This window comes from Acipenser ruthenus, chromosome 7 (assembly GCF_902713425.1).
Source record: "Acipenser ruthenus chromosome 7, fAciRut3.2 maternal haplotype, whole genome shotgun sequence".
NCBI lineage: Eukaryota > Metazoa > Chordata > Actinopteri > Acipenseriformes > Acipenseridae > Acipenser > Acipenser ruthenus.
In genome coordinates, this window is record NC_081195.1 from 14,061,348 (window position 1) to 14,084,367 (window position 23,020).

General features: G+C 41.4%; 1 protein-coding gene across 4 annotated transcripts in view; it reads left to right on the forward strand.

Moving 5' to 3' along the window:
* The window catches only part of LOC117415432 (1-phosphatidylinositol 4,5-bisphosphate phosphodiesterase epsilon-1-like), a 130,287-nt gene that overhangs the window by 83,748 nt on the left and 23,519 nt on the right, over positions 1-23,020 (forward strand). For 2 of the 4 annotated variants that reach the window (XM_034025764.3, XM_034025763.3), the window contains exons 3-11: positions 11,970-12,115; positions 12,488-12,746; positions 13,819-14,027; positions 15,947-15,988; positions 16,414-17,053; positions 20,668-20,835; positions 21,406-21,523; positions 21,627-21,786; positions 22,327-22,449. In XM_034025764.3, the coding sequence (XP_033881655.1) occupies positions 11,970-12,115; positions 12,488-12,746; positions 13,819-14,027; positions 15,947-15,988; positions 16,414-17,053; positions 20,668-20,835; positions 21,406-21,523; positions 21,627-21,786; positions 22,327-22,449 (1,865 nt within the window). The remainder of the gene's footprint in view (positions 1-11,969; positions 12,116-12,487; positions 12,747-13,818; positions 14,028-15,946; positions 15,989-16,413; positions 17,054-20,667; positions 20,836-21,405; positions 21,524-21,626; positions 21,787-22,326; positions 22,450-23,020) is intronic. The other 2 variants (XM_034025761.3, XM_034025762.3) reach the window with 1 other exon arrangement.

The window sequence follows — 23,020 nt, forward strand, 5'->3', positions numbered from 1 at the left end:
CCTTTAATTACCCACCACCACTACAAAACACACATATACACAGGCCAGTACCCTCATTCTGCCACAGGGTGAAAATCCTATTAGATTGTTTTTGTATATTTTTGTATATTATTCATCTTTATACACCTTCATAACAACATGGTAAAGAATTGTGAAATAATTTGGTTGTTACAGGAGCCAATCAGAATTCTGTGTTCATTCTGCAGCAAGATAAATCTGATTTGTTGAAAATTATGTAATGTGTTCAAACTCTCCACCCTAATAATAATTTACCTGTAGGTGTACTGTATTTAATTTGCAGGTTATGTTGAGATTGTGTAATGACCAGGACAGTTTACATAAAAGAGAGAGACATTTCTTTGAAAGCTATGGATCATTGAAAGCATCCCATTCTGAAACGGGGACATCCACAAAACATGGCCCACCAGAAACCAGCATATAAAGTGTGAATCCCTCAGCAGCACATTGGATATTATTACAAGCAAACCCGGAAGTCTTATAATTCTGTTAAGTAAAATATCCACCCAAACTGTACTTCTTGAGGTCATGATTTAGAACAACATACCGCACCAAGATCCAGAGCAGTGCATTTCAACAGAGCCTGTCACAGTCAAGCTATTTCTTGGCACTAAATATTTCAAAACTAAAGCTGCCAGGAAAGCCAGCCATGACAGGTGGTGTGACCTCCTGTAACCAGGCTTTGTTTGCTTGTGCTTTATATTGCCTCCATTCTGCTGGACACGCATGAATCCCAAACCCCCACTTTAATCATGGGTTTGTTATTTAAGTTTAGGTGTGTGTATTTAGCAGATACTGTAGCGATTGCAGGGTCAATCTTGTACCTGTAATGGCTGTGTTTAATATGTGAAACTTCTCTATAATACCGTCATTTTTAAATGTGCATCCTATTTAAAGATTTGGAAGGTTGTATGTTACAAATAGGTTGTGTATGATTTGTAGTATACTGGTAATTCTTTGTATTATCAGTGTAGCATACTATAGTGCTTATGATTGGGTAAAGGCTGCTTTGAAACAGTAATACCCTTCCACATTCTTGCATGGATTTTATACTGTTAGACCAAAACAAAATGTTCTGGGAATGAGATAAGAATACCAGCAATTTCCATAACTGAACTAAGGTATTTGCAAGTTGTATTTTATTACAGTACCAAAAGTCCCTGCATACCAAGAAGACATCTATATTCATACATACTGACTTCTTGAGAAACATGATCCAAACCAAGCTGCCTTAATACAGTACCATAAATAGATCAGGATTAGAGTATTCATATTCAAACTGAATGATCGTCCACTTAGTTGTGTAAAGTTCATATTTTGCAGCAATTTGGTTTTGCTATTGTGTGACAGGTAGCTGAGTGGGTATGTTAGGACAGGCGTAATGGGGTGTAAATCAAAAGACTCCAGTCCGTTATGCTGTTAAGCGCCTTGGTTTTATTTTGTCACACAAAGGAAACCAACAATAATGACGCCAGGATACACAGCAATGTGTAACCTGCTAAACTAATAATTATAATAACGCCGGGATACACAGCGATGTGTAACCCGACTAAACAAAGTGAAAAAGGGGTTGCAGTCCCAAAAATAAACAAACAACAAAACCAATCCGTCTTCCTCTTGTGATCCAAAACACGGGGGGGGGGGTAATAAACCCAGCACTTCCGGGTTGTCGCTCCTGCGGCGTACTCCCGGAGCGTCCCGTTAGTGCTCTAAAAATACAAAGTGCAGAAGGGTTAGCACACAAATCCAAAATAGCAAAGAACCTGCTATCCAAATCCCTTCCTCTGTTTCTCTGCTCGGTTTCTCTCTCTCTCTCTCTCTCTCTCTCTCTCACGCACTGTACCTTGCCAGAAGGAACAGAGCCCCGGGCCACGCCCCCTTTTGTACGCTCCGTCCCGCTCCCATTGGGCAGCGTGGGCAATCGCCGTTGACCAATGCGCGATTGCCACAGCGCTCCCCGTCTGGGTTGATGACGTTGCGCACCGTGGCTCTGCCTGTTCCTCCTCTCCACAGCCCTCACCGGTCGGAAGGGAGATCTAAAACAAGAATTCATTCTCTCTTTGTCACATATCCCACCGCTCAGAGTGGAGCCGAAGGAACACTCGGCCAAACCTACCATCCCCATTACTCCCCCCTCCCGGGAAAAATAATCCGCGTTTTGGTGATCTTTCCCCGCACGATGCACCATATGATACATATAAGGCTGCAATGCCAAATACCACCGAGTTATTCGAGCATTGCTATCCTTCATAGTGCTTAACCATCTGAGTGGGGCGTGGTCCGTGACCAGATCAAATGAATGTCCCAGTAAGTAATATCTGAGGGAGTGAGTTGCCCATTTAATGGCTAAACACTCCTTCTCCACAACCGAGTAGTTGCGCTCCCGCGGAAGCATTTTTTTGCTGATGTAGAGAATGGGGTGTTCCACCCCGTTAACTTTCTGGGACAAGACCGCCCCCAAACCAACCTCTGACGCGTCGGTATGGAGGAGGAATCTCTTGCTAAAGTCTGGTGCTATCAGCGCAGGAGCCTGGCATAGTTTTTGTTTAATGGTCTCAAACGCCCCCTGACACTCTTCTGACCACTTGATTAAATTTGGCGCACATTTCTTAGTGAGGTCCACCAGGGGATTGACCACGGTGGCATACTCGGGGATAAAGCGGCGGTAATAACCAGCCAATCCCAATAGTGACCTCACCTGGGACTTGGTCTTGGGGACAGCTGCATCCACCAAAGCCTGGACCTTGGTGGCTACAGGTTTCACCCGTCCATTTCCCATGATAAATCCTAAATACTGCGTTTCTAATTTAGCAAACGCACATTTCCTCAGGTTAGCTGTCAGCCGGGCAGCCCTTAGAGACTGAAGGACGGCTTCAAGTCGAATTACATGCTCTCTCCAGGTGGAGCTATATATAACCACATCGTCAATATACGCTGCTGCATACTCACGATGGGGATGTAACACCTCGTCCATCAGTCTCTGAAAGGCGGCAGGCGCACCATGTAGCCCAAACGGCATGGTTTTAAAATGGAACAGCCCATCCGGAGTTGAAAATGCCGTTTTTTCACATGAATCACGGGTCAAAGGGATCTGCCAATATCCCTTCGTCAGGTCCAGAGTTGAGATGAACCTGGCCATTCCCAGTCGGTCGAGGAGTTCGTCGATCCGAGGCATGGGGTAGGCGTCGAACTTGGCGATAGCATTGACCTTTCGAAAATCAACACAGAAGCGATTAGTGCCGTCCTTTTTGGCCACTATAACGATGGGACTGCACCACTCGCTTCTGGAAGGCTCAATGACCCCAAGTTCAAGCATCGCCCTCACCTCGTTCTGGACGCCACTCCGCCGGCTTTCTGGGATCCGGTAGGGCCTCTCCCGAACAGTGACCCCTGGCGGAGTAATAACAGCATATTTGGTAAGGTTAGTTCTGCCGGGCACATCAGAAAACACATCCCCAAATTTCCCGATCAACTTACGCAATTCTATTTGCTGATCTGGAAGTAACTGTTCCCCCATTGAAATCTGGCTGGGGCTAGGGGCCTCTATACAGGGTCCTAAGTCATCCTCCACCTCGCCTGGGGCTATGAATAAGACCTCCCTTGCCTTCCAGGGCTTTAATAAATTGACGTGATAAATTTCTGTTTTATTACGGCGATCGGGCTGTCTAATTTCATAATTCACTACTCCTACAGCCCGTATCACCTCATATGGCCCCTGCCATTTAGCACACAGTTTCGACTCCAATGACGGAAGAAGCAGCATTACTTTATCTCCTGGCCGAAAGGTTCGAATTCGTGCATTAGTATTGTAATGCTGCTGTTGCCGATGTTGAGCCGATCTAAGATTGTCTTGAGCCAATCGACCAATTAAATCGAGGCGATCCCGCAGTAGGAGCACATGCTGCACTACATTTTTAGAGGAGCCCTTGTGTTCTTCCCAACCTTCTCTCAACAGGTCGAGGATGCCCCGTGGCTGCCGGCCATACAGCAGCTCAAAGGGGGAAAATCCCGTTGAGCTCTGAGGCACCTCTCTCACTGCGAAGAGGAGATAAGGAAGAAGAGTAGCCCAATGTTTCTGCTCCTGACTTACAAACCGTCTCAACATTTGCTTCAAAGTTTGGTTAAAACGTTCCACCAGTCCATCCGTTTGGGGATGATAAACCGATGTCCTGATGGGACGTATTTTTAGAATTTTATACACTTGCTGTAGCGTTTTCGATAAAAAGTTCGTTCCATGATCAGTTAATATTTCTTTTGGGATCCCTACTCTAGCCATAATCTGACTTAACTCTTTCGCAATTGCAGTGGCACTAGTGGACCGCAGCGGAACTGCTTCCGGGTACCGCGTCGCATAATCCACCATTACTAATATGTGTGTGTACCCAGGAATCAGAAGGCAGCACTGGCCCAGCTATGTCCATTGCAACGCGTTCGAAGGGAATGGAGACAATGGGCAGTGGGACCAAAGGGGCGGGGCGCACTCGACCCGGCGCTACTCTCTGACAGTCCGGGCAGGTAGCTACATATTTCGCCACCTCGGTGTAGAGCCCTGCCCAATAAAATCGAGCCAGTATCCTGTCCCTCGTCTTGTCAACACCAAGATGTCCTGCAAAGGGGACGTCATGCGCCAGCCTCATGACCTCTGGTCGACAGGACGGGGGAACCATCAACTGTTTGACAGGCTGTCCTGTGCCCGGGGCGGGGTTTACTCTATATAGCAAGTGCCCCTCTACAACGAAATGAGGATATACCAGCGCCCCAGTGCCATCAACATCCTTACCCTCAATAGACCGGACCTGTTCCCAAGCGTGCACCAGTGTGGGGTCGTTGTTTTGCTCCCACACTAGGTCCGCGCTTGAGGCCCACACGTCCGGGATATCGACGGGGGCTGGAGTAGTGTCTGCCCTCGAGGGTCCAGTAACCTCGCCCGCCCGGTCACACTGTGTCCCCACCCCCTTCGATTGGCGTTTGGGACCATCAGAACCTTCCCCCGCCAGTCCCCAGCCGTGTCTCATCGATGCGCCCTCCCACTTTTCCTTCCGTCTCTCCTTACGTGTTTTCCTAGGACGGAAAAGGGGAGAAAACAGTTCGGCGTGGAAAGGAAAAACTGTACCAATGACTTCCTTTCCTCGGGAATCTGCCGTGTTTACACGTGTGGTCGAGTCTGCCGGTACTTTTAGTAAATCTTTATATTGCGGCCAGTCTCGACCCAGAATAACTGGGTGTGGTAACTTCTCGGCCACCCCCACTACTAGGTGGCGCTTTATCGGACCTACCGATAAGTATACTTTTAGAGTGGGGTATGTCGCCGTATCCCCATGGATACAGGAGATCGCCACCTGGCCTTGTGGCTGCCACGACATACCGCCAAGGAGAGCTGTTCGAATCAGAGTTTGCTCACACCCTGTGTCCACTAATGCGTGGGTACTCGCATTCCCCAGCGCCACATCAACAATACACGGGCCCTCCCGACCTTTTCCCCATTTCTTACCCGTCTCAGACGCCAGGTGACACGCAGCCACATCGCATTCCATAGCGGCCGGGCAGTATCTCGCGATGTGTCCCGACTGCTGGCACCTGAAACAGATTGGAGGGGCAGAGGGTGAGGGTGGTACGTATCTGTCCCGCTGTTGGTATGTCAGCGGGGCAGGGGGAGCCATTCTACCCCAGCTGGGGGCCAACCTCTGCCTCCACGGTAAGGGGGCTGGATGACCCGACGGGGCTGGTGATATTCTGGGTCGTGGTCCGGGAGCGAGGTTCGGTGGTGGTCCTTTAGTAGAGGAGGGAGGGGTGCAGTCCAGCAACGTGGTGCGGGCGGACACGAGGGAGTCCTCAAAATTCTCCGCCAGGGCCACGGCCTGTTCCAGAGTGGTGGGATTGTGCCGGCGTATCCACGCCTGCGTCTCCGCCCCGACCACATGGCAAAATTGTTCCATTACAATGGCTTCCCCCATCTGGATCCCAGTTTTCTGGCTGGGGTTCAGCCATTGCGCCATGTGGTCGCACAATCGTTGGGCCACCACCCTGGGCCGGGTGTTTGCTGGTCGCTGGAACTCCCGGAAGCGGACTCGGTGGGTCTCCCCCGTGATATTAAGGCGGCGGAGGATAGCCTGCTTCACCAACTCGTACTGGCTGGCGTCTTCATCAGTCATGGCCCGGTATGCTGCTTGCGCTTCTCCCATCAAGCAGGGGCCAAGTTGGCTTGCCCAGTACTCCCGGGGCCATGCTGCGGTGGTAGCCAGCCGTTCGAAGGCTACGAGGTAGGCTTCGGGGTCATCCTCCGCCGTCATCTTCTGAGCCCGGGCCTTCGGGGCCACCATCACGGGGCCGGTTGCCGCCGACGTCATCCCCATCCCGACCCTTTCAATGAGGGCTGTGTACCGCTCCTCCCTCCTCCGTTCCTCAGCCTCCCTCCGGCTGTCCAACGCCTCCAGAATCGCAGATAAAGCAGCGGGGTCCATCCCACTTCTGACACCACGTGTGACAGGTAGCTGAGTGGGTATGTTAGGACAGGCGTAATGGGGTGTAAATCAAAAGACTCCAGTCCGTTATGCCGTTAAGCGCCTTGGTTTTATTTTGTCACACAAAGGAAACCAACAGTAATGACGCCAGGATACACAGCAATGTGTAACCTGCTAAACTAATAATTATAATAACGCCGGGATACACAGCGATGTGTAACCCGACTAAACAAAGTGAAAAAGGGGTTGCAGTCCCAAAAATAAACAAACAACAAAACCAATCCGTCTTCCTCTTGTGATCCAAAACACGGGGGGGGGGGGGTAATAAACCCAGCACTTCCGGGTTGTCGCTCCTGCGGCGTACTCCCGGAGCGTCCCGTTAGTGCTCTAAAAATACAAAGTGCAGAAGGGTTAGCACACAAATCCAAAATAGCAAAGAACCTGCTATCCAAATCCCTTCCTCTGTTTCTCTGCTCGGTTTCTCTCTCTCTCTCTCTCTCTCTCTCTCTCACGCACTGTACCTTGCCAGAAGGAACAGAGCCCCGGGCCACGCCCCCTTTTGTACGCTCCGTCCCGCTCCCATTGGGCAGCGTGGGCAATCGCCGTTGACCAATGCGCGATTGCCACAGCGCTCCCCGTCTGGGTTGATGACGTTGCGCACCGTGGCTCTGCCTGTTCCTCCTCTCCACAGCCCTCACCGGTCGGAAGGGAGATCTAAAACAAGAATTCATTCTCTCTTTGTCACATATTGTCATATTTTTGAGAAGCATTTCTGAAAAACCATACACCTGGCTATAGTTTAAAATGAGCAATGGCAATCAATCAAGCATTTAGACCGCGTTGGTTTTATTGCAAGATACCAAAGCAGATCTGACAGCCCAGAGCTATTTTGTTAGCTAAGCAATACTGAGCTGGCTTGTCTTAATACATGCCAGTGTCGTAAATAGGATTTACAATTCATCAAATGCTTTTATTTGCTATCTCACTTGATTGTAGGTGGCGAGAACATCAGGCAGAAAGCAATCAAAGCAGCATGCCGTGTAACGTGACTTTGTAGAACAGCTGATTGCATTCACATTGTACTCAACTGGGAAGAAGCTAGTCATATGTCGTTGTGTTGTGTAAACTGTGGATTATGAACATAAAACAAGCCACAAGCTATAGGAATGGTGTCCGACACATTTTCTCGAACATATCTGTGTGTGTATTTTTAGCTTGTGTTGCTTTAGAAGACAAACTATTTATTCTATCCTAACTTCACCTCATTCTGTCCTAAACCCAACCACAAATGTGCTCTACAAAAGAATGAAACCCAAACTCATGGATATTTTACATGTTTAATAAAGTAGAGAATATTTGACATTTTAGGGCAGTGACTGAGCAAGTCTGAGGAAGGTGGAATTTAATGACCAGTTTAAAACTAATTGTTGTATTACAGTACCTTGTTATCTGATCACACATACAGTAGTTCACTATGCATAGAAATGAAGTTTCATGTACAGTATCAAGGTACGGTACCAAGTCAAAGCAAGAATCTATTATAATCACAGCCCATTGAGTTTTCAGGAGAAGAAAATAGGGACAGGAATGCATAAGTATATATAGAACACAGAACTGCTTGAATCAATTATGTTAATTTATGTAACCAGGAAAGTTATGATAAATGACCTCGTGCAAAATCCATGCTTTTCTCCTTCCACATTCTCTTACTGAAATGGTTGACCTTTTGCACAACATTTGTGTGGACGAACGACTAGGTTAAACAGCTCCTCCTACATTTGCATATTACAATGCGAAATGTAGCATGATACGGTAAAGGGAACTTTAAATAAATTTTTTGTGCTAAAAAGGTAAATCATAATCCAGTACGCCAAAATACAGTAACTGGGTTTATGCTGAACAAATTACATTTGTGGTTGTGCTGTAACTCGAGTCCCCTGTGCTTTCCAGCCTATATATGACAAGAAATGGAGACTGAATTTTCAAGGCAAAAAAACGTTTGGTGGTGGTGGTGTTTTTTTTTTGTTTTTTTTGCTTTTTTTAAAAATCATGAACTTAAATCTTTTTCCAAGGTAATGTGCCAGACCTATTATCAAAGCAGTGTACTTACACAAGCTCTGAACGATTAGTCTTCTTTCTGGTTACTTTGAATCCAGAAGCAGTAATCGCCAGATTCGTAGGAACAAACCATTTATTTCAGTCGTATTTTAGAATTACCTCATCGCTGCCAGATGTGAAAATGAAAAAAGTGTAAACACCTGCTTAAAGCTTTTGTAATGTTGGTATTTTTGTACTGTACTAAAATAATTGAGAGAGCAGATTAGCACCTGTAATGATTTCAATATATAGACTTGCCCCATAGGTCTCTTGTTGCCACATTGTACACCAATTCCATTGTAAACCACATGTATATCAAAACAAACTTAGAAGTAATTGTAATAAAAACATTAATGATACAGTATACTGGAGCAGATATAATGTTATCTGTTTAATATTGAAGAATCTGTTTGCCTTTTTTGAAATATTCATACACCTTTATAACTCTGTTATATCCAGTGGTTATTACATTTTTTATGGAACACTAACCAAGGCATATTAGTATGGCACAGCTTATCATGCTCCAAACAAATCACTAATCTGAAGTGTGTGTCTATGCTACTGTATAGCCTTACTGTTGTTATGAGAAGTATCTTCCTGCTAAATTCCATTTTCTTCAGGTGAAAAGGATTGACAAGCTAGTATATCAATTACAGTGACCTAGAGGATGAAATGCATAATGCACATTAATGAGCTCTGGAAATGCAATAAAGCTTTATACATTTGCCTAGCAGAAAGCAAACAAAACCAGTTGTTGCTGAAATAAAAATTCCAGGCTAATTGGAAGTGATTAAAGGTTGTAAGCTTCAGTGATGTTTAAACAGGGCTGTGAAAACCGTTTCTTGGCATTCACTTGTATGTTGAAGTCAAATAATGTGATATCTTGTAACAATTGTAAGTCGCCCTGGATAAGGGTGTCTGCTAAGAAAGAAATGAATAATAATAAAATAGAAATTATTAATCAATTGCCTAGCTTCCTAAATAGAAAGTGCTGCTGTTTCTGAAGCAGCCAAAGTCCTGTTTAGCACAATACTCCTTGTTGAATATTATGCATACAGCATGGGTCTGCATGGTTCCATTATTGAATATTCTCATAATCAGTAAATGCAGATACCTTTAGTGGGTATCCAGTGGATGTACAGTATTTATATTATGGTTCTACTTCAGTACTTCAGACCACTTGTCCTCCTTCTGTACTTTGCATTGCTTTTCAAATTGGGATAATAATACAAATAAAAAGATGTTGTCCTCTTACCTAACCGTGTCTACTGAGAGCTGGGAAGTAGTTTTTGTTGAGAAGAGGCCTGCTGACGTTTGCCTCTTTGTAACCTTAAACTGCCTGTGAAAGCTGAAAGAACGGCAGTCTGTTTCTCTGAATCCACAGCCTTCACTCAGGATACCAGTCTTGAACTTTGTAATTCAGTATTGCTGGGTTTATGTTTTGCAGGCTTTTTTGAGTTTTGTATTGATGGTTTTTTTTTTTTTTTTTTTTGATTTCTCCTGCAACCTAGTGGTTTAAGTTCTCCACTAGATATCCTCCAAATATATCATTTTGGTATCCCACAAAGAAAAAAAAAATCTTTACAATAGTGATGTTCAATTTTACTGTCACCATTCTGTTTTCTACTAAATAAAATGAAAACCAAAATAAATAATGGCTATATTGACCCAGAGATAGAACAAGTGCTTTAACTCTTGTGACATTCACATGTCCTGCAGTTTCACTTGTCCAGCTGCACAATTAGCCAGGTCTCCCTGTTAAACGAGATGTTATTCTCAGTGGGAGAACTGGATAAATAAGGGATATAATCATAATAATTAAATGAGCAGTGAAAAATTTAAAATCATTTTAAAACCTAAAAGAGTTCAGGATTTTCTTGGTTATTTGCTGTGGAATGAGCATAATCATAGATGTTGATGTTTTTACCAGCTAAATGTAATCGATGGCAACATGATACAGCATGTACAGTATGCATTAAAAGCTGTAACAGAAGAAACCTCTGAAAAATAGTGAACTAGTAACCTTTCTGACATTTCCGTTAGACCAGGAACCAATGTCTATATAAACATTTTAAAAAGATACAATTGTTGACTCAATAAAAAAAAAAAAAAAACTGTCCCTGGGGGGATGTCACTTTAAGATATAACATTTGTTTTATATTAGATGTTCATGCGAAATAAAGCTATTTTTATTAATTTGCTTGGGAAAGCAACCAGCTGCTTTAACAGCACTATGATATGAAACTTGGTTTTATCTAATGAGTTTCTAAATAGAAATTGTATCCAGTATTTTTTATGATTTGTAAAAAATGATTGTTTGGGGCCTTCCCTCAGGGCTCGCTTTATTTTACCTTTGAAATAAAGTTGTCTAACCCACTAAACATGATATTTTTTGGAACAAATCGTAGTTGGCTAGACTGCTTATTTTTGTAAGAGTAATATAAGAAATCTACACAAAAACATGTGTTAACGATAGATAGATAGTAAAACATAAACCTGCACTGATTAATTGTAATAAAACAATTAAATAAATCTTCTGTCTATCTATACCCAATCAATTTAAGCATTCAGAAGGGCTTTTGTATATAGTATTATCTATTCACTAAAGCAAACTGACATATAAGGTCAATACCGTAGAAGCAGTCTAGCAGATGTTTCTATGGAGTTCTATGGAGATAATAGTCATGCTGCTCTATTAAATTACAGGAACACGAATGATGATGGTCCAGTAAAACCTCTTACTTTCGAGATCACACAGAGATATCGATGCATAGCTTCCCAGACGTAGCTTTGGTCTGCAAAATGTTAATAAGGGTTGGTAGGACATCCTTTTCTCAAGATTATAAGGTTTGTCACAAGCAAAGAAGGTAAATAAAGGAGCTGGTGTTTTTTTTGTTTTGTTTTTGTTTGGACTTTTTTGTGGGAAAAATACCAGTGCTAGTTTGTGGATCTGGAGGTTCAGTGCTTACTTACTTAAAATCTTGTTATCTCTGAATAGATAAATGTCTGCTCTTCAAATATATGCAAATAATTTCAATTAGCAAGGCATCACACAAATAACTGGGGGTGAGGGATTTATTATCTGCTTAACCCCAGTCATAACCTTGTTGACTAAATATCTTGGTACTGTATCCCTGAATAGTTAAATATCCACTCTACATTTTAATAAGCAAAGTGACCCACAGCTGGGGTACACCAAGTTATTTAGACTACCAATGTAGAATGGCTGGGTGGGATATATTTAATTATATTACTGCAATAGAGATGGCACAGACTGCTACAACATCACATGTGATACCAGTCTTGGCAGTGAAAGTCACAGAAACCGAAGCCTGTGTATAATACGGATTAGCCTACTGCTGTGTCATGGCGTGCCTCTCGTTTGTACTAAAGGTGAGCTCCTGGGTGACCTGGCTGATCCTGACCGCCGGCTCCATGGAAGAGAAACGGGAGGTCTTCTCCTACCTCATCCATGTAGCCAAATGCTGCTGGAACATGGGAAACTACAATGCTGTGATGGAGTTCCTGGCTGGGCTCAGGTATGCTGCATTCCTTCACTGGCTTTTAAAGAAAACCATAGATTCAAATGCACCATTCAATATTAGCTGTCAAGGACCACTTGGATCCAAAACAGTGCTTGGCGCTCACTCTGACGAGGCTATTTCATATAAGTCACAACAGCATGACTTGTCTATTGGTGGTGATTATTCAGGGGAGACCCGATTTAAAAGGATGCTCTACAAGTCTCATATTTGGTGTGAAAACCTAATTAAACTTTTTCTGTTGACTGAAACCTGTCTTAAGAATGCTTACAAGCTCACATTCCAAAATACACCAAACATTTTGTGGATGAGCTGTACAAATACACATGCTCAGTATAAAGATAAGTTTCACATGTCTCTCTCTCCCAGGTCTCGGAAGGTGCTGAAGATGTGGCAGTTTATGGACCAGTCTGATATTGAAACCATGCGAAGCCTGAAGGATGCCATGGCGCAGCACGAATCCTCTTCGGAGTACAAGAAGGTCGTTAACAGGGCTCTGAACATCCCTGGCTGTAAAATGGTGCCTTTCTGCGGGGTCTTTCTGAAGGAGCTTTGTGATGCTCTGGATGGGACTGCCAGTCTGATGAAACTCCGTCCTCACTTCATCTCTCAGGAGGAATCTATTGAGGTAAGGAGTGAAAATCTTTTGATGGTTATTTGTTTATCAATGTATTATTATTATTATTATTATTATTATTATTATTATTATTATTAGTTTATTTAGCAGATGCCTTTATCTAAGGCTACTTACAGAGACTAGGGTGTGTGAACTATGCATCAGCTGCAGAGTCACTTACAATTACGTCTCACACGAAAGACGGAGCACAAGGAGGTTAAGTGACTTGCTCAGGGTCACACAATGAGTCAGTGGCTGAGGTGGGATTCGAACCGGGGACCTCCTGGTTACAAGGCCTTTTCTTTAACCACTGGACCACACAGCCTCCTAATGTAACATATCATAACCACGATAACACTACAGTAACGGCTGCTAATTTGAGTGGAATAGTTCGACTAGTCACCATTTTGAAATAAATATGAATAAATCATGTGTTTGATATTGTCTGGTGCTCTGTTTGTGAACATACTGTTTCGTAGTTGTGTTTGCTGGTGTGCAGTATATTTTAAAACGTCTTAGAATTTTTTAAAACTATTTAATTAATGTTCTAAAATGTAATATGCTAATAGATTACAATCGTAACGGCACTTCCGTCCATCTGAAACCGCACGCTTCACACTTACTTCACAATCACGTGCTATGCCATTAGTTGACTACCAGTTTCTGAGGTCACTAGTTGACTAATCTGCGCCACCCATCCACTACAGTGCAACTGTTTGGCCATTTAACTTTGATCTGTATACTGTCTGGTAAATGATGCACTCTTACACATAGACAGTACAGGCTATTCTCTTATTGGATGTTTTCTAATCTATAAAACTTAAATGCATATCCTGTGCTAGTAGTGTACTTGTAACAATAAAAATGGATATTTTGAGAGAAATATTTGCCACATGGCATCACCTATTATCATTTTGTCACTGGATTAATACACTTAATCGCCTGGATTAATAAACTTCTAAAGCAACTTTCATGGTTTTCAATTAATGGCTCATAATCAGTATCTAAACTGAATTTTGCCTGGATCTCTAAACCTCTAGAGCTGTGGATGATAGCAGCTCAATGAAATACATGTTGCTTGTAGTTTGTCACAGACTACAATGGGCAGGACAACTTCTTGCAGCGGGTTGGAAAGGATGGTCTCCACAACACTGAGAAGGAGGCGACTGTCAGCAACATCCTGCAGACCATTCGCAGCTGCAACCGGAGCCTGGAGTCCGAGGAGGGGGACGAAACCATCAGCGAAGGCTCTGGGTCACGCAAGAACTCCTTTAAGGACAGGAGCAAGAACCAGTAAGTTCAGGAAACTCCAGTTCATTTTCCAATCAATTCTCAAAGAGAAACTTTAAGAATCTGATATGTTAATAGTAGTTAGTAAACTTGGTATTATTTGCAATGTAAATTGTAATAACAAAATGCATACTAGGATTTGTATTATTTTATTGTAATTTTGTGAATTACAACGTGTGTGCAATGTTATTCTAAGATGACAGAACTAGTCCAGGAGAAGCTCTTCTGTATGTAGGGTCACTGTGACAACCTAGTATGGACCTTTCCTCATTTACAGTACTAAACCACTGCTCTTCGGTCCCTGAAGAGCTACAATGTTAGCATACGTCATTCCAGAAGAGTGATTTATTATTTAGAGTTCACAGCTTTCTTAAATGAGCAGGGGAAAGAGAACCATAATTGCTAGAAAGACCTTTTCCTGTTAGACGTTTTAGTGTCTTGTTTCAATAATATGTTTCCCTTTTTTCCTCAACCACTTTTCATTTCATGCCTGTATTGCCCTTTCCAGTTAAAAGTGATTTCATAATGTGACCTTGGAAAGCCATTACTGTGTTTATGCTCCTGTAAATTAACATTTAGCCTAAAACACATGGTTTCCTGCTTCCATTCGTGCTAATGCACTTGAAGCCAAATTTCTGCAGCTTGTAGATGTGATGGAGAACACTCGGCACTGCTTAACATTTATTTCCGGAGAAAGTATTTTTTCTTTTTTTTTTTTCTTTTTTTTTACATTGTTTTTTGTTTTATTGTTGGGACCTGCAAAATTACCTGACATATAATTATTATTTATTTTTATCATTCTAGGACAAGGGAATTACAAAAAATGCAAAAGCTAGTTTAAAATTAAATAAATAGAATGTCTATTTTGGCTAGCAGTTTTCTGTGTTCAATATAACAGCAATGTCTCATATTTTATATTAAATGTAGCCTTACCCCCTTAATGCACCCAGTACCACCAATTAATTCTAATTAAGTATTTATTTATTTATTATTATTATTATTATTATTATTATTATTATTATTATTATTATTATTATTATTATTATTTAGCAGACGCCTTTGTCCAAGGCGACTTACAGAGACTAGGGTATGTGAACTATGCATCAGCTGCAGAATCACTTACAATTACGTCTCACCCGAGAGACGGAGCACAAGGAGGTTAAGTGACTTGCTCAGGGTCCCACAATGAATCAGTGGTTGAGGTGGGATTTGAACCAGGGACCTTCTGGTTACAAGCTCTTTTCTTTAACCACTGGACCACACAGCCTCCTATAGGACCTGGGATTGCATTTGTCATAACAGGCTGGCCTTTAACCCTAGGTCAGGTAAATGAAATACATGATGGATATGTTCATATCCAAAAGGCTACAGGTTGTCCAGGAAAACTACAGATCTCCTATTTGTCCTGAATGAGAAAAAAAACAAAAAAACTCATTGGAATTCAGACTACTATTAATACATGATATGTTGTGCTCTGAATTTCCTTGCACATTCTCTGTATATTTTGCAACCTGCCCAATGGATAGGATTACATTTGAACTATGGCACTGCTATTCTTTTAAATGTATGCAATGTGTTGCTTCTTTGGAGGATTGAAAATACTGAATGGGGAAAACTGCTAAAATTGCCAAAATTATTTATAGTTATCACGGTTAGCAGCACCGTTATTAAAATGAATCCAAAAGGCTACATCCCTGCAAGTCTTTCCATCTATCTCCTATTTCTCATCACTAAAGACCACATCAGTATTTCTTACAATCAGACGCATGCTTGTACAGGTACTGTATTAGACACTGACAAAGACACTTATTTGTTTTGTTTTTTAGTACTACTCTCCCATTTCTCAGTGTTCATGAGTCTGTTTTCTAACTTTTTCCATTTCATTTTTTTTCTCCCCACCTACTCATTGCTTTTCACTGTAGTCCAGCACCTTTCAGGACAACTTCTGAGTCAAACCCTGTATTGTAAGTCTCTTCTGTCCTCCTGCTTTTTCTATTGCTGCTTTGGAGTGCTTGATAAATAATACAGCAATCATATCCTGTTGTTTTTGGCTCAAGATGTTTTTCTTTGTTTTTGTGTACAATACTGGATATACAGTACAGTGTATAAAAGGATGCATGTTGTTCACTGTTCAGTTTTAGAGTTTTTAAAACTGGTTTGTATATGCATTAAAAAAATATTCTCGACTGAGTAGCATTAAGTATTGCTCTACCAGTTTTCAGATACACAGCTCCTGTAATTTAGATGTTGCAACCCTTAACACAGAAACAGAAATAGCTGTAACATAAAAGATGATGTGCCATTCTGTAAAAAGAATGACCTTGCTTAACACAGTGCATTGATGTGTTTTTGCATAAATACCTGGTTAATCTATTGCATTGTCATGCAGATTCACAGTGGGAGACCTGTCCGATTCCGAGGGAGACCTGTCTGAGCAAGCGAAGGATTATGACTTTCAAGGAGCAGAAGAGCAGCAAAAAGCTTTTAGCCATGGGACAGAACTTGTCCCCTGGTACGTCCTGTCCATCAGGGCTGACGTCCATCAGTTCCTACTCCAAGGAGCCACAGTCATTCATTACGACCAGGAAGCCCACCTCTCGGCCCGCTGCTTCTTGAAGCTGCAGCCCGACAACTGCTTCTTGACTTGGTCGAAGCCGATGAGCTGCGGCGGGGAGCTCAGTCATTGCAAGCCCCAGTTCTTTGGACAAGTCACACTGAATGGATTGGCTGATGGGTTCTTGGACTTGTCTGTGGTTAAGGCTGTTTACATGGGCCACCTCGGAATGGACATGCACGCTGTTTGCATTCAGAATAAACTGAGTGACATGACCCCTGAAGAGAATGGGGTGACACTGCTGTATGGGCTCCACACTACTGATAACAAGTTGTTGCACTTTGTGGCTCCAAAGTACACTGCCAGAATGCTGTATGATGGACTGCTGGAGTTAGCCAATGCTGTGAGGAAGATGAAAAGGTTCCCTGACCAGAGGCTTCAGTGGCTAAGGAAGCAGTATGTTTGCTTGTACCAGGTAACAATGCCATTCCATTTCTATTTTGCATATTGCTTCTTTTTTAACCCTTGCTACTAGGGATGTGCTTTTGGTACATTTTTATGAATGTTTACATGCTATGCAGGTGTCAGCGTTTTAACGTCTAAACCATATCTACATACACACACTATTTATATTACATTATGATGTATATTGACATACCTGGTTAGTATTATCAAAGCAAAGAACCCCTAAGTAAGCAAGTAACTTTTTAACATCATAAAGATAAGTACAAAGTAAAAAAAAAATATATATATATATGATATACAGTACCGTGAAAAAGCATTTGCCCCCTGTCTGATTTTCTGCATTTTTGCACATTTTTCACATTGTATTTGGTCATATTTTTTTGTGGGTTGTAGTAGTATATAGAGGGAATCTGAGTGAAAAAATGACACCAAAGTTTGGTGCTTCTTTCATTTGTTTGGTTGTGCAAGGTAATCAAACATGCAATCTTCAGGTGTGAAAAAGTTATTGCCCCCCCCCCCCCTAGTTAACTCAACCCAATTAAAGGGATAATTAGGGTCAGCTGTTTGAGTACTTTGATTAACAACCAGGCCTGATTTGGGCCAGCCCTGCCCAATATAAATCTGACTAACTTTGGCCCTTACCATCAGAGTGAAGTTGTCAGCACACAGGTTCTAGAGGCACATCATGCCACGAACAAAAGAAATTCCTAAAGACCTCCAGAAAAAAAGTTGTTGATGCCTATCAGTCTGGAAAAGGTTACAAAGCCATTTATAAAGCTCTGGGGCTCCACCAAACCACAGTCAGCCATATTGTCCAAATGGAGAAAGTTTGGGACAGTAGTGAATCTTCCCAGGAGTGGTCGTCCTGCCAAAATCTCTCCAAGACGTAAAATCGTCCAGGAAGTCACAAAGAACCCTAGAACAACATCCAGGTATATGCAGGCCTCTCTCGCCTCGGCTAAGGTCAGTGTTCATGACTCCACCATCAGAAAGACACTGGGCAAAAATGGGATTCATGGCAGAGTAGCAAGGCGGAAACCATTGCTCACTAAGAAGAACATGAATGCTCGTCTCAAGTTTGCCAAAAAGCACCTGGATGATCCTCAAGAGTTCTGGAACAATGTTCTACAGACAGATGAGTCAAAAGTGGAACTTTTTGGCTGACATGGGCCCCGTTATGTCTGGCGAAAACCAAACACTGCATTCCACAGTAAGAACCGCATACCAACGGTCAAGCATGGTGATGGTAGTGTCATGGTTTGGGGATGCTTTGCTGCATCAGGACCTGCACGCCTTGCCATCATTGAAGGAACCATGAATTCTGCTCTGTATCAGAGAATTCTACAGGAGAATGTCAGGCCATCCATCCGTGAGCTGAAGCTGAAGCGCAGCTGGGTCAGACAATGATCCTAAACACACAAGCAAGTCTACATCAGAATTGTTGAAGAACAAGAAATTTAAAGTTTTGTAATGGCCTAGTCGAAGTCCAGACCTAAACCCCATTGAGATGTTGTGGCAGGACCTGAAACGAACAGTTCATGCTCGAAAACTCACAAATGTCACTGAGTTGAAGCAGTTCTGCATGGAGGAGTGGGCCAAAATTCCTCCTCAGCGCTGTGAGAGACTAATCAATAACTACAGGAAGCGTTTGGTTGCAGTTATTGCTGCTAAAGGTGGCGTAACCAGTTATTGAGTCTAATGGAGTCATTACTTTTTCACACGGGGGCATTGGGTGTTGTATAACTTTCTTTAATAAATAAATGAAATATGTATCAATTTTTTGTGTTATTTGTGCACTCAGGGTCCCTTTTATCTAATATTAGTTTTTTGGTTGAAGATCTGATAACATTTAGTGTCAAAAATATGCAAACATGCAGAAAATCAGACAGGGGGCAAATACTTTTTCACAGAACTGTAGATTATATATATATATATATATATATATATATATATATATATATATATATATATATATATATATATATATTTTTTTTTTTTTTAAACAATAGATTTGCGTAAAAGTGTACTGGTAAATTAAAGCCTATACATAAGTTATTTACACGTATGCGTTATTTGAATTAATATTAAAAAAAAGCTTCCTTTTTTAAATCGTGTTATACGCATTCACAAAGATGTAAGGGCTAAATAAATGTCGGTCGCCATCTGGAGTGTTCTCTTTATTATGAATGTTTGCTTTTTACTGCCATCAGTAACTCCATCCACAGTAATTTTGGAATGTTTTCATTTTAGATGGAGAAGCATTGAAAGTGTTTTTGTGGTGAGGGCAATTTTGTTTGGCATAATTATTTACATACCACAGTTTTCTCGTGCGGTTCCTCAAAATACTTCAAAACGTGGCTTTGCTTCGTTCCTTTGTTTAGAGATGCCATTTTATTAAAATATATAACAAACTTCTCAAAAAAATGCTTGTCATTAACTTTATTACACCGTGGAGTTGATACCATACCACGCCTACTAGAGCATGAAAAGCAGAGTGCACCAATGAAGCGCCAGATCGACCGAGAATAAAACCCGCCCCAGCGTCAATCTTTCTGTTGCACCAATTAGAAAAACTACTTGGAGGCAATTGCCAAACCCCTTCATTTTTATAATATCCACCCTTATTATGGCACCACAGCAGTAGGATATGCGATGGACTCCTGTATATGATGATAAATTACTAAAATTAATACATTAAAAAATATGCGTTTAGTGAAACTTGTCACGTGACCGATTATACGTCTAGCATGTTATTCAACGTTTAACCACTTCTTCTGATAAAACAAAAATAATGCTAAAAGATGCAATGTAAGATTCCGGTATTTGTTGCTCTGTGGAACATATACTTTTTTCATAATTTTATCTCACCTTTTTGAAAAGATTTGTTACTTATTTTAGTTTAAGGCTTGTATCTTTATAGCAAACCTATGAAAATCTAAACATTAGCTTGAAAAAGTAGTAGAAACTGGGTTTCATTAAATGTGTGCAAGATGCCTGGCCGTTCTCTCTTCAGAATTTTCTTTGTTATAAAAACATTTTGCTTTACTGGTAGAATGACATTTTATCAACTACAGTACAGATGACCTCATGGGGAGTTATATAAAAAAAACATTTTGAACCCAGATCTGATTTTCATTTGAAAACTTAGAATTTGTCTAGCAGTGTTACAGTGTTATCTTTTCATATACAGTTGTGGTCAAAAGTTTTCATACCCCAATGGAAATTGATAATTTCTAGAAATTTCTTGAAAACAAAGAATCTTAGGAAAAATCTTTTGTAGCAAAATTTTGCTTTTGTGGATGTGCAAAAAAAGTTATAAGAAATAGATGTCTACAATTATTTATTTCAGCAATTTGAGCAAAACTCAAAAGATGCTCCAGTGTGGAATAAGCCTAGATCACTAGATTTAATTGATCTACAGACAATACAAGGCTACAGAATGTACATTCGGGCATATCTTATGACAGTGGAATATGAGTTAACAGGGCAACCCTTCTCACTCTTCCTCCAGCATGTTATTTCTATAGATACACATGGATAATTACATAGAAACTAAATTGAGGGGGTTAAATTGAGCAATTAAATGATGTTTGTGCATTTTAAAAGCTTTTTTTTTAATTTCAGGAAGAAGGCAGGTATGAAGGTCCAACGCTGGCTCAGGCGATTGAGCTGTTTGGAGGCAGGCGGTGGAACGCGAGGAACACAAGCACAGGGACTTTGAGCAGAGGATCAGAGAAACCCAACATACAAAGAATCAGCACGACAAAGAAGAAAAAAAAAGGACTTATGAGGGTGAGAACCCAGCCAACCCATTCCCCTCTTGGTCTCTTCTTCAAAACAGCAGCAGTTAACTGTTAAATTACCAGTGACGAGACACTGGGTGGGAGTTCTAAAGCTGCATCAAGTTGAGTCGCGATGTCACTTCTAGTAATGCAGCGAGCAGGTGGAGCTCAGAGGGTACATGCTGTCCTCCTGCAGTCAGAGCTGAAATGCCAGAACAGTTAGGTCATGTACAGTATGCACACACGTTCTGAAAATGTACCTACTTATTTTCCAAGTAAAGAATTAGCCGTGCTTGCTTGACCTCAACGAAAGAATTATGATGAAACAATTTAGAATATCATATTGTTTTTCTCTTCACGATTATCCATAAATCAGGTATCTTCTTTATTTAAAAGTGCTTAATGTAGTTTCAACGTCTTGCAGAATTAAATGTAAATGTATTCAAAGTGTTTCTACACTGATGTGTAGCTTCTGGTTCGATCCCCAAATGTAACTGAAGCAGGTGATTCATTGATATATGACCTTGACCTCCCTGTTAACATGAAAAAGGATTGATTATTCTCTCTCCTGTGCACACAGGGGGACAGTGGAGATGCTACCGATGATGAAATGGTGACTCGGAAAACAAAAAGCTGTAAAGAAAACTGTGGCAGGAGTGGTTCTGATCCTCTGGACTTCAGGGAGCAGGTTGAATCTGGTACGATAAGTTCAAACCATTACATTTCCAGATATTTCCAGTCATTCATATTTCTTTTCTACTTTGACACTCTTATTTAAAAAAAAAAACAACTTTCCTTTAGAGGAGAATACTGCAATGGGTTTCCCTGGATCCTATCCCCAGCCATCAAGAAAAGCCAACTCCCCCACGACCGCTGTCTCTCCTAGCATGGCAGCCTCCACCACCCCTGCCAGGCCTGCTTCTTCTCCTGTCTTGTCTGCTGCTAATAAGAGCCAGCCATGGTAAGTGGGAGACCCCTGGAGATGCCCTAGATCAAACGGGTCAGAACTCTATTAATTGATTACTGACATTTCTAATACTAATTATTAAAAGGGCAACCCGTCTTAGAAATAATAGCTTGAGAAAAATGAGAGAAACCGCTAGAAGTGTTCTTTGTAGATGAAAGGAATCCTAACTGCATGATTCACAGGCTACCCATTGTAATAAAAGTTGTAGGTACTGTAAGACCATTAATAAGACACAAATTGATTATGAATAGTGCAGAATTAAATGTCAGTGAAGTAAGCAGCAGCACTCCACAAAATCCAAAGGGCAAGTAGGTTTTAATAAAAAGGTTTAAGTCGTATTGATTTTGCAGATTTAAAGGGGTCACAGCTTAGAAATAGCAGGAATAAATGCAGCTAATGTTACAAGGTATGTAGACATTCAAAAATAACGTCTATTGAATTGAATGGGGGTGAATTGGAAATAAGACAGGACACCTGATGATGTTTTGCCACAATGGAACAGCATTACTGAACTCCAATATGTGTTTCCCTCAGCACCTGGAGCAGTCGCAGCTGGCATGGTCGAGGGAAAGGAAGCTTAAAAGGCTTTCAGAACCTGATGGTCTCCGACAGCAACATGAGCTTCACTGAATTTGTGGAACTTTTTAAATCGTTCAGGTAGTGTATTCTGCAAGCACTTGTTTTGCATTGTAAAGGAAAAGTGCCTTACAAAGGGGGTCCAATATTTCTCTTCGGTTTCAATTCATCTTTTTGTTCTGGCAACTGTTCAAGCAGCTAGTTGTTGTTGTTGACATTTTTGAATAATTTCCCCTCAAAGTTTCTCAAATAAAGTCGATTGCAGTTTGATATATTTCCCGCTTGTTGTATATAGGATGTCAAGTTTAAACCTGCTCACAATTCAGCTTTATTACTTTTAGCCGTTCAAGTGAACTCAGATATATCGATAACTAAATTAATTCAGTTTTCTTTGTTATTACTTGAAACATGTATTTTTATTTGGTATATTCTGTATTGCGTACTAAATGGAAATACATAAGTTGGTGTTGTAGAGGGAATTACAAGTTGCCTTTATATTTACATTATGTAACTTTCTCGTTCACTCCCAACTTGTGGCAAGTTGTGTCCCCTTCACAAAACAGTATTGCAGCAAAATATGTAAAGAGACCGATATTTTATGTAACTGTAAAACTTCATGGACTTCATGGATAGTATGTTACAATTACATAAT